At 35.2% G+C, this 12764-nt stretch overlaps 1 protein-coding gene across 1 annotated transcript in view; it reads right to left on the reverse strand.

Moving 5' to 3' along the window:
* The window catches only part of CSMD3 (CUB and Sushi multiple domains 3), a 646074-nt gene that overhangs the window by 217951 nt on the left and 415359 nt on the right, over positions 1–12764 (reverse strand). The window contains exons 17-21 of the mRNA XM_087931634.1: positions 12562–12749; positions 10721–10909; positions 5510–5626; positions 4541–4756; positions 3672–3860 (exon numbers count right to left, since the gene is read on the reverse strand). Coding sequence (XP_087787760.1) covers positions 3672–3860; positions 4541–4756; positions 5510–5626; positions 10721–10909; positions 12562–12749 — 899 coding nt within the window. The remainder of the gene's footprint in view (positions 1–3671; positions 3861–4540; positions 4757–5509; positions 5627–10720; positions 10910–12561; positions 12750–12764) is intronic.

The following is a 12764-nucleotide window of genomic DNA, read 5'->3' on the forward strand; positions in this document are numbered from 1 at the left end:
CTTCTTCATCTTCTTTTATATGACGTCTCTTGTGTTTTATTTTCCCCTCTATTTTTGTGGACATTTCTGAAAACAGAAATAAAGAAGAAATGGTGATACCTTGGGAGAGATGAACAGAATTGGGTAGGGGAATGTTGATTCAATAGAATTAAGCACAGGGGTGAATGGCAGAAATAATGACAGGTAAGAAAGATTTCTAATTCAAAACTGATAGGGGAAAAAAGAATAAAAAAGAAAGAAAGCAGTTTCACACAGAAACTATGATTTAGAGAATAACTTATTAAATGAAAGGGGATTAGACTGCAGGAGAAGTATAATTTATCCTTACAGATTGCGCTATAGTTGAAAGAAAGAAGAAGGTAATGAAAATACCTGATTATAATAATGGTATACGTATTAACACAATGAATGACAATGAGAGGTCTGGAAAGCCAGGGATCTAGAATGCCACCTCACTCAAAGTCATCACTAAAATTAATATATTTATTTTGGCCACTCCAGTAAAAAAGTATGTAGGACTGTGAAAATCATTGCATGTATGTATGTATATAACATGGATGCCTCCCTTTCCTAATAATGCTTCTGAAAGCATATTAGACTAAGCAAAACAACTCTCCTTAAAGCATTTTGATTTCATTTCATTTTCCTGAGATGCTTGCAAGGTTCCTTCAAGAGGAAAACATAACTGTTTAAAATTGTTTGTGTGTGTGTGTGTGTGTGTGTGTGTGTGCTTATGCTAGAACCATTGTCTTTCCTTATACTCTGATAGACAATAATCAGGTCCAGCCTTCAAATATCCATGATATCTACTTCTTCTAAAAAAGAAGAAAAAGATCCTGGCTGAAAGAGTGGTATATCTGTACACAACTGCTTCAAAACTCTTCAAATTTGGTACTGGACGCATTTCAATGCAAAAATATTATCCCAATATTGGGCCTTTGTTGAGTATTCAACGCATTGTGATAGGAAGTGGAGGATGGCTGCAAAGAATAAGCAGGAAGTCAGCCATGCTGGGAAAGTTACTGCAAAAGGAGTGAGAAAGCCACCAAGGACAAACAGGAAGTCAGCCCGGCTGGGAAGGTCACAGACATAGTAAAGGGACAAGGAGAAAGTTATTCCCAGCAAAAACAATGGGTCACATAGTAAGTCATATGGTTTGCTTGGGGCTTGTCCTTTTTAATACTTGTTGGACTGCCTGAAACGAATTAACATGTACTGAGATGCCACTGCACATTCTTCTACCTTTTATACTCATGTAAAGTAGGGACGTGCCTGTCTCAGCCACTTCTGAATATTATCTATTTGTGAACTAAAAACCTGTTTTACACCTGTTATTTTGGTAACAGAGTTTGCTTATGAAGATATTCCTTGTTATTTTCAGCATTGTCATAGAGACAGCCCTGAAAAGAACTGATGATGAACCTTTCAACTGATGATTAAGTGGTTTGTGGCAAGTTATAGCCACCTTTCCTTATTCTAGGAAGAGAGGGATAGTTTTGCACCTTGAACGGTTGTCTGAACACATGCATGAAACTGTAGATAAAAACAAGTATTTCTGGCATAACAGATATGCATAGGAATCCCAACAAATTAATTATCTCAACAAGCAGTTTTCTCACAGAGGGGAAAAAAAAACACCCTCCAAACATTAATTTTGTGGGGTAGATTTATTTTTAAATACTAGTGAGAATGTTACATATAGTATATACACAAGGCTTCATGCTTTGTAAAAACTAAGTATAGGAAATATGGCTTGTTATGTCTCCTGCCTAGAGACAATATTTAGAGGAAGAAATATCATTTTATCAGCTGCATTTTCTTATTTGTCAATTGAAATCATTTGTATGAACTGTTTCCAGATTTATTTTCGCACTTCACCGAATTAAATTCTATGAGTGTCTGGATTTTCTATAGCTTTAATCTATGTTTCCATATAGTTTCAGCAAGGAAATTCAAATTAAAACTTTTTGCTCAATGGCCATTCTTTAGGGGCTCAGAGAGCTATTAATGTGAGGTTTTTTTTTTCCCCCTTGAGATCTATATTGCTCTGATAATATAAGGCACAGCTTTTTTTTATCCATGTTGAGCATATTTAAAATTGTGAAGGGAAACAGTGAACCAGAACATGAAGGGGATGTTATTATAAGAGACAGATTGGATTTTAGGATTAAAATGCAACCTACTTTAGACTGTTATAAAGAGAACTAATCAGAAGAAGAAATTAAACAAAGTTTTATAATATTCTTGACAGCCGTGGGTCAAACATGATTTGATTAAAATTACTGAGTACAGAGGCTGGATTAGTGTCGTTATTATTATATGTTACAGGAATCACAAGACCTTCATGGCATGATCTACAACCTTTTTATCAGTTCTTAACCACTATTTAACTCTAATACCCTTCATGTCATTCATTTGGAAGCAGTAGGTTTCCAGATATTTTTACTTAAACTGATTTGAAGGGTTCTTGGTGAAAAAAAAACTGTAGTGAGAAAGTGAAAAAGTCTCTCCCCCATCAAGATACTTAGAGAGAGACATAAACCCAGAGGTTTTCTTATAGGTCTAAGAAAGATCAAATATTAGATGTGGCAATTTAAATTATGTCTGACTGAAAATAATATATTATTTCTAAGGGAGAATAATGGTAAATGAATGATAATACATACCAACAAAATCTTTTTCTTTTAATTAAATATGGTTGGACACAAAAATGATAACCAAGACTTGATATGTTTCTAAATGTTTTCAGATTGGATTTATTAGATGCTGATTACTGAGTTATTCCATTAGAAGATTAGCAATGCTGTTCCAGACATCTAATGAAAAACTTGGAAACAGGATACTTTTGGCTATGGTCTATTTTTAATTTATTATCCACATTTAAGAAACTGCCTAGGACAATCTAACATCCTGTATACAGTGAATGGATCTTTGTATATATATATATATATATTTGTTTTCTTAAGTTTTCGCGGGTATCTATATGTATGGTATTCAGCTTTGTTCGGGTATTTTCCCACATCATTATAGTTGCGCTTTTAAAGTTGTAGCGACGTTTCAGCAGAATCTCATCTGCCATCACCAGGCTTCTGTATTGTGTTCATCTGATGAACACAATACAGAAGCCTGATGATGGCAGATGAGATTCTGCCTAAATGTCACTACAACTTTAAAAGCGCAACTATAATGATGTGGAAAAAATACACACACACACACACACACACACACACACACACACACATACATACATACATATATATATATATATATATATATATATATATATATATATATATACATACATACATACATACATACATACATATATATATATATATATTATTCAGCTTTGTTCGGGTATTTTCCCACGTCATCATAGTATTTTTTTTATAGATACTTTTTCAAAACTTTACATGTTAAACACATCATTAAGGTAGAATTGATAAAACAGAGGAAAAGTTACATAGAACAGTTGAATATTAAAACTCAAAATTGGACTTCATACTGAACCAGAAATACCTGACAAATCAAAGTGAAAAGATATGAGAAATGTAAACACTGTATTGTACCGAAACTAATAAGGTATGCACCATGCTTAGACATGCTGTATAGTTGCAAGTTTATGGACAATGACTACACATACAAGCAAATGAAAGCAGCTGACCACGTACCCACACACCTGGGCAGAGGTGCACTCCACACTCTTCGGCCACCACCAAGGCAGATGATTTCTGAAGCTCCCTCTAAGCGGTATCCAGAAGAACAGGAGAAAGTAAGAGTATCTCCTACTTCAAAGTTAAATCCAATTCTACTTCCAAATTGAGGTGTGCCGGGGTCCTCACATGGTTCTAGATTGTATTCTAAGATGGAAATAAGAAAGCAAATCAACATCTGACAAACAAAGCTCTCACTCAGCCCAAATCATTAAGTGTTGCTATCTTATTGTAGACCACACATGTGTATCTGAAGATCAGTTAGCTTTCAGATACTCCCACCACCATATACATGGTCAAATAAATATTAGCAATTTCACCATATTCATGGTCAAATAAGTATTGACAATTCAGTTGACATTTATAATCATGCTCATGCATGTTCAACAGAATCTGTGAGAGGCATGTTTATGATTCCAATTGCAGCTATAAATGAGTGTGAGTCCAACTTATAAAATTATCCAAAAAAGGTCTGCATCCTGAAAACAAAATCTATTTTCTTATGAGTTTATTTGGAATATTATGTCTTGCAATTGGTCTTGAAATCACTCTGATGTGCTGTGATGTTCCTGTTAAATAACTTACTTTACTGTTATTACAATTTTCTTCAACACCCGCACACCAAACATACTGAGATCTGTGTAATGGAAGTAACATCAAAAGCAATTGCAACATGCATTTTTAAAAGAAAAAAAAATACATATCAGAAAAAAATGTAATATTTGGATTTTTCCTTCTCACCATGCCCCATCTTTGTGACTCTCTCTGAGGAAACTACTGCATTTCCATCAACCTTTTAAAAAAAATTGCTTGTTTTGTTCCCTTACCCGAGAAAGAAATATTAAATCCTTCATAAGATATTGAAAAGTCAGAAATAAAGCGCAATTGAGCCCTGAAATTTCCATAGAGACCAGCGTTGATTGGAGATGGAAGTTCTGAACCAGTCAGGCGTGCTAGTGGTTGAGTGAAGCTGCGGTTCTCTGTGATTAGTAGGTAGTCATGATGATCTTCCAAATGGAAGGTGTGAAAGGTGAATTGCACTCCTATTAGAAAAATAAAATTAGACTCACATAGTTAACATGAAACCAATTATATCACTGATTAAACTCATACATTTCATCCCAACCATGGGCTCAGAAAATTAAACAAGGTTTATTTTACCCTTGCCCTCAGGGTCTTCATCTATTTTTTCTTTCATCTTTACTGAAACTATTTTTTTTGTTCTATTTGTGAGTATTATTCTGCATTTTGAAGGTATTGAACAATAGGGCTAAAATGACACTATTTTTCATTTACAAACTAAAGGAAAATATTAACATTAACTGTTTGTCTAAACCAGGGGTATCAAACTAAAGATGCTTAGATTTGGCCTGTGAGGCTGGTCTGGAAATTGCAAAGAATTGGACCACATTGCCTTTGCTAGTGAAAATGGGGTGCAGGGGGCTGTGCAAAGCCCCATATACCCCATTTTTGGCCTGGATGGCCTTCTGCATCACTCTGCTGCCCAAAACGGGGGAACAGGGGGCCACATGAGTGCTGCAGGAGGCATTTGTCTCATCTTGCCCAATTCTGCCTCCCTTGCCCCATCCGGCCAGTGAGGACAACTACAATACTGATCCAGCCCTCAAAGAAATCCAGTTTGACAACCCTGGTCTAAACTAAAAACTAAACTAAATAGTAAATTAAACTAAACTGAACAATATTTTATTTAAAAATATTGCTATTCTTGGAAGTTCAAATGGCAATATTAAGGGTGCATAATATGAAGCATGAATAAATGAAATGTGAATTCATACCTTTTCCATGTGTGACATCCACAGTCCATGTGCAATTCAATGAATTTGGATATAGTTCAGGATAACCAGGAGACAGAATAGTTCCACTGGGTCCTCTAACATCCCCTCCACATAGAGCTGAAGATGTAAGGCAAGAATGTTAGGAGGATAATATAAGGACATCAACATAGGTAATCATTATAAGTTTACTAAACAACAACTAGAACTTCTAATATCACTACTTAAATGACAGTCTGTAACTGGGATGAACAACTAGAACTTCTAATATCACTACTTAAATGACAGTCTGTAACTGGGAGGACCTTAGGGAATCCATACAACAATCCCTAAGTGCAACCAACATTTACACAAAATGTTCACAAAGGAATACAATTAATTAATTAATTGTTAAAAAGTTTTGGTAATAAGTATTCTGAATTGCTAGTTGCTAATTATTAATTACTAATTATTAATTGCTAATTACTGTGATTGATTTCAAAATGGAAGAATGAAAAAAATAATTCTTTGTACAAAAATATATATAGACTCAATTCAACAAGAACTTGTTGAACTGTATCTATCTATCTATCTATCTATCTATCTATCTATCTATCTATCTATCTTTTATCTGAATATTTTATACATTTTTGAAAGGCTGGGGAAATCAAAGCATGTGCTGAAATATTTCATGTCTTCTACATTTTTTTTACTCTACTTCCAATTATGATAATGATTTTGCAATAATAATTGATACCAGTGGTGGGATTCAATTTTTTTAATACCGGTTCTGTGGGCATGGCTTGGTGGACATGGCAGGGAAAGGATACTGTAAAATCTCCAATCAGAGTTCGCATTTGCCAGTTCTCTGAACTATTCAACATTTCCACTACCGGTTCTCCAGAACTGGTCAGAACCTGCTGAACACCACCTCTGATTAATACCTAAATTAAAACTGGCATATTTTAACCTTATATTCTATTATAGATAAGTTTCTCCAGAATCTTTCTGGAATATTCTATATATCCACATGTATCTGAAATAGGAAACTTGCTGATGAAAACAGATAAGGGAAGAAATCAGTTCTGAAAAGGAGTTTGTTTCTTGACTGAGAAATATTATGACATTAAGGTTGTTCTAGAAATTTTATGATCAGCAGTAATCATTTGAAACATTGCTCTGCAGCATTTTGCCACTTTATGCTCAACTAACACAGATATAGAAATATGCTGCAAAATTGAGAAATGCACTAAATTTCTTGTGATCAGGAAAGCAGACCTCAGTGAAATATATACACCTCTAACTTTGACATCATTCAAAAGATTGGAGCTCAGAGTTTACAACAATATAGAATAGCTGTAATACAAAAACAGATGAGAGAGAATCACAATATCATATCTAGCAAATATTAAATAAAACTCACATGGCACAAAAAAGAATGATATATTGATTCAAGGCATGAGTCCCTTGAATCCACAAGGGAACACATAACCTGGGTTGTGATCGGAGATTTTTCTTCCCTCCCCATTAAATTACTATTGTTTTAACATTGAAATTGTTTTGTGTTACAGAACGTACATATGCATTGCTTATTCAGGAAACAGACCATCTATACAATACCTTCCAACAAAATGGATACCTATATTACTTTATCAAAATATGCCTGGCCACTAAACCACTACAGCACAATCAACAAAATCTTTGAAAAGGCTAACACTACCATACATCAACAACATTTCAGAAACCACCACCAACAATTGCAACCGCATGGCATTACACAGCACCACAGCAAGTGAACCAACTCTCTGAAACATCCTAAGTAAATCAAAAGGCCCAGCAGCCCCAGAAGAAGAGATAATCAAAAAGCCAAAGAGGAAACAAGGTTCTAACCACTTCCTCAAAACCTAGATGAGCAGAGATTAACACCAAGATTAACACTAGATCAACAGTCAAGAAATAAACAACACAGGTCTACCATTCATTTAGTTCAACAGCACTGGTATGTATTTATGACAGTTGCATGTCCTGAGGTTATGTGATCAACTTTTGATAATTTCTGATGAGCAAAGTCAATGGGGAAAGCCAGTTTCACTTAACAAGCATGTTACTAGCTTAACAACTGCAGTCATTCACTTAACAACTGTGGCAAGAAAGGCTGTAAAATGGAGCAAAATTCACTTAACAACTGAATAACTTCCATCTTGCTCTCAGGCATGAGAGAGACTTTAACAAGGACATTAAGCCAGCTGCATTCACTTTCTCCATTTAGAAATCATTTTTGGAAAGATTTATTTGACCATAGTATGGATATTACAGACTTTCAAAACACCAGGTGAATTTTACCTTCTTTCTTCAATGCAAAACTTTTAAATAGAAACCTAAGAGTTGGCAAAATGCAGGAAAAAGAAATTTTGATCTTAAAAAGTTGTAAATGGACTAAGAGGCCAGAAGAATTTGGAAGAGTTGTACTTTTGAGGTAAGATTTGGGGGGAAAAGTAATTAAATAATACACCATGGGAAGTCACAGAAATAGGAATCTGTATTAGGAATTGAAATTCTTTGAATGTTACAAATGGACAATTGAGGGGATTTGAGTAACTTTTAAAAATAACAAAGGCAAGATACAAATAAATAATAATAAAAATAAATAAGGAATTAGGCAGTCTCCATTTATGACTTGGGTTTACCATTCTTTTAAAAGAATAACTGAACTATTAGTTTTAAATAATTCATTTTACTATGGGTTTTAAATACAGGCTAAAAACACACAATCCAATGAGAGACACTACCTCGATGCTACATACATACAATACACAGACAGTAGATTTAAACTGAGAAAGAAAGATAATTTTAATTATTTTGGATGCCAGTTTGGTTTTCCTGAATTTTATTATCAGTGAGTTCATTACAGATTGCATCACTTTCTGCAATGGGTCCAGCACTTCTTTTTTTTTAAAGTACCAAATCTTGTCTGCAAATTGCCCAACAAGCTAAAGATCAGAGAAGGGATTAAACAGAAGGACACCTCATGACAATGATTTCTGCCCCTCCATACTGTTTTTTTTTAAAGTCAGGATGCTGATGATTAAACTTGCAGTTTAAATTGTGGTAAGTTTCTGCATGCCTACACTTGCCCAGCCCCATTCTGTCTCCCATTAAAAAGAGTGATTGGTGGTTGCTCTCCACACTGGAAGGTAATGCTCAATCAGAAAATGAAGCCAGGAATCAACTCATTAGTTTCTTTGAATTACTTTTATATTGTAAGGATAATGACTTATAAGTAGTCTTGTTGCTGAGACCAAATAAGGCTCAGCCATGGAGGCCCATCATATATATTTTTTTCTGCTGGTCCAAGGGCTGGCAATTCTGTATGATGCTTTTTGAGGAATAGAAATTGGGTCATTTATAGGTATAGTTTCTTTTTCTCTTTAAATTAAGCCATCCCAATTTCAATCTGAAAAATACAGGATTACAAATTGGGAGCTTTTGTTTGCTTAATGGACAAATCCCATTGTTCTAGAAGGAAAGAAAATCTCATTTACTTAATGAACTGTATAGTAGTTCAACCACTTGAGGAAGACATTTGTCACAATATGTAACATTATTGCACAGTAGAGAATACTCTTCACAGACAGCTGCTTCTTAGTGTTTATTTTTAGGTAGTAAACATGTAGTATGTTATAGCATAAAGAAATATGTCTCCTATAGACATTCTCATTTATCCTCTATGAAGCTTGATCTGTATAGGCTTCAAAATATTCTTACAATGTTCCCCTTCAGTTGGAAAGAACACTGAAGGAATAATGAACACACTCCATTATCCCACCTTACTACTTCAGGTTCAGTTGTTACAACAGGAAAATAATCTCAGTTGTTCAGAAAACATTAACAAATTACAGTCCTTTGCTGATCCACCACTACCAGAAAAAGAATGAACTTGGAGACTTTGATGTGTAGGAATGGGCTGAAATTAGATGACATAGGATTGTTTAGATCCTTTAATTATCTGATTTATAGCTGAGTCCTTAGATCCGTGATGGTGAACTTATGGCATGCATGCCAGAAGTGGCATGCAAGAGGTCGTCCGGAAGAGCCCCACTGTGCATGCGCACATGCTGCCCACCTGACAACTGATTGTTGGGTATCTGGCATGGATGTGGGGGGCCGTGGAGGGCGTGGGACAATGCCTGCATGCGCAGAGACGCATGGTGCATGTGGGGGGTCTCACATGCATGCACAGAGATGCATGGCATGCAGGGAAATTGCACTTGCATGTGTGAAATGTGCAGTCTGCATGGGGGTGCACAATTTTAGCACGGGAGACAAAAAAGTTTAGCCACCACTGCCTTAGATTATCCACTTTTAGGTATGATCTTATTTAGCCTGTAAACCAAAACAACTTCAGTTAAATTCTGTCATCTGTTTACAGACTCATCAAAAGTAGAGACTGTATGTAGGAGTGAAAATAGACACCTTAAACTTTGCAGAAGATTAATGCACGTATTTCAGCATCTTCTTTTTTTTTATATGCTACTGAAAAAATGCAATTTTCTTTCAAATTGTAAATACGTAGGTATAGATATACTTGGGAGTAAATACCTTTTTTATAAACAGAAGCCTGTGCTTTTAAAACAAATACAAAAATGTTTTAATACTTAAATACTTTCTAAGTTTGTGGAGTTCTTACCTTGCCTTCAAGATATAGGCTGGGCCAAGAAAACAAAACAATTTGATTGAGTTCTTGCAATAAGGTTTCCTTTTGGTGCTAATAAGAATTACATCTGATTCTAAGGCCACTGTGCATGTTTTGGAAACCCTGACATTGTAAGATGTATACCATAATATATTAAACCACTCTATTAATTACCCCATCTGCAAGTATGATAGTTATTTGTTCCCACCGAGGAAAATACCATAGTATCATATTAAGAAAATTATTAAAAAATAATGATTCTTATATTGTTTCTTAATAACTGTTTAGAAAGTGGTGTGAACTTGAATTCTAAATATCTTTTTCTCAGCTGGCAAATTAGGTTGCCTACATCACTGATCACAGATATAATTACAAGATTTTTGTCGAGACCCTGTAATGTTCACTAAATGTAGGCTTGTAGACAAGCCTCTCCCCACCACACACACAAAAAGAGTTTATGTAGGAAGAATGACTATCGTTGTCTCAATGAATATAATGAATTTGTCTTTGTTATTAATGTGGGCAAAGTTGATTATTCATACCATCACAAGTTGGAAGTGGATGGCTCCACCAGTGGTTCTTTTCACAAAGTAGAGGCTCCTCATGATTTAGTCTATAGCCTGGGTCACACCCAAATGACACAGTTGATCCAATGGAAAAATCATGCCCATAACGATGACCATGTACAGGTATACCAGGGTCCAAACAAGAGTAGGTATTAACCATTACACCTGAAGTTCAGGAAAAAAAGAAATACCCAATAAATTACAACATGACAGCATGACGTGACATGATGTGACAGTATTCCAATATCTAAGGGGCCGCCACAAAGAAGAGAAGGTCAATCTATTCTCCAAAGTACTTAAACCTAGGACAAGAAGCAATGGATGGAAACTAATCAAGGAGAGAAGCAACTTAGAACTAAGGAGAAATTTCCTGAGAGTTAGAACAATTAATCAGTGGAACAACTCTCCTCCAGAAGTTGTGGGTTCCTCAACATGAGAATTTTTAAGAAGAGATTGGACAATAATTTGTCTGAAATGGTGTAGGGTTTTCCGATTAACAGGGGGTTGGACTAGAAGACCCCCAAGATATCTTCCAACTCTGTTATTTTGCTATTCTATTAAATGATACATTTAACTACATAGAGATAGTTTTCAACTTATGAGCACAATTAGGACTAGAATTTCTGTTGCTAAGCAAGGAAATTGTTAAGTGAGTTGCACCCAATTTTATGGACCTTTTTGCTATGGTTATTAAGTTAATCATATGGTCATTAAGAGACTCCCAAGTCCCACATTGATCTTGCTTGAAGGAAGCTGACTGGGAAGGGCACAAATGGCAATTACATGAACCTAGGATGTTTCAATTTTCGTATATGCCAGTTGCTAAGCACCTGAATTTTGATCACATAATTGTAAGGATGCTGTGATGGTGGTAAGTGGTAGCTCAGTTCAGAAGTTACTTTTTCCAACATTGTTGTAACTTACAATGAATAATTGTAAGTCAAGGATTACCAATATATAATACATTTTCAGGAAGATTTTAAAAGGAAGGAATGCATAACAAATAGGAGAAATGACTATCAAAGTCTATTCTATGGCCTTTGGGAGCCACCAAGAACTAACCTAGAACTTTATAATAATGCCAGTACTATATCAATATTTTTTTTAAGTTAAGAGAAAAAAAAACAGTTTTGACAGTGTGGCAGTATTACCCTCATCTCTCTGAAGTACAGATATTCATAATAATTTTCAACCTTTCAATTCTTTCAGTTCCATGCTTTGAAAGCTTTCATTATTTGGTACTTCCACTGGTCATCAGTGGAGAGAACTGAGGGTTTATTCCCCTACAATCTTGACTGCTATGTTTGAAAAGACAATCAATGTTTGACCCACCATTCCACTCTAGTAAACTTTTTCCAGGTCTCTTTTTACTTATACGTTGTAGTTTGTTCATTTACTCTTCTCCATCTCACCTAAACATTGCAGATTCAATCCATTTCTACAACTCAAATATCTGAACTAGCAATGCCTGTGGGAAATGCTGGTAATTTGGATACTGCATCTGGAGACCTATATTATTACTTGGCTAATATACAGCAAACCAGGAGCTGATCATCCACCTTAGAGGTTACAGGAGTCAGGTTGGCTATACACAGGGCAAGAAACAATCTTTCATATTTATGATTAGAAAATATATTGGTAATAGGGTCCAAATCTAACTGGCTTGTGTAGGTCTCATAAGCACAGCCTATGAGCACTGAGGAAAAGGTGGTAGCTAAGATCATGAAAGACATTTGTACCAGTATTCATTTTATATAGCCAGGAAACAATAATACACATTATGTTTGCCAAAGAATATGAAGAAAAAAATTACTTACTTTCATAGTGGATTTTGAATCCATTATTAGATCGACTGTTATCTGTTGTAAACAAGAGATAAATGAAATTGCTGCTACTGAATAAAAATTGAGGGACTTGTGTACCATTGTAAGATCCAAGAAGTGGTGACAAAAGATTTGGTCCATCATGTACTTCAAGAACATCATAATTGAGTTCTGTCTGGAATCTAAGTTGGAGAAGC

This window comes from Pseudonaja textilis, chromosome 3 (assembly GCF_049901715.1).
Source record: "Pseudonaja textilis isolate UNSWEBS1 chromosome 3, rPseTex1.2, whole genome shotgun sequence".
Taxonomy (NCBI): Eukaryota; Metazoa; Chordata; class Lepidosauria; order Squamata; family Elapidae; genus Pseudonaja; species Pseudonaja textilis.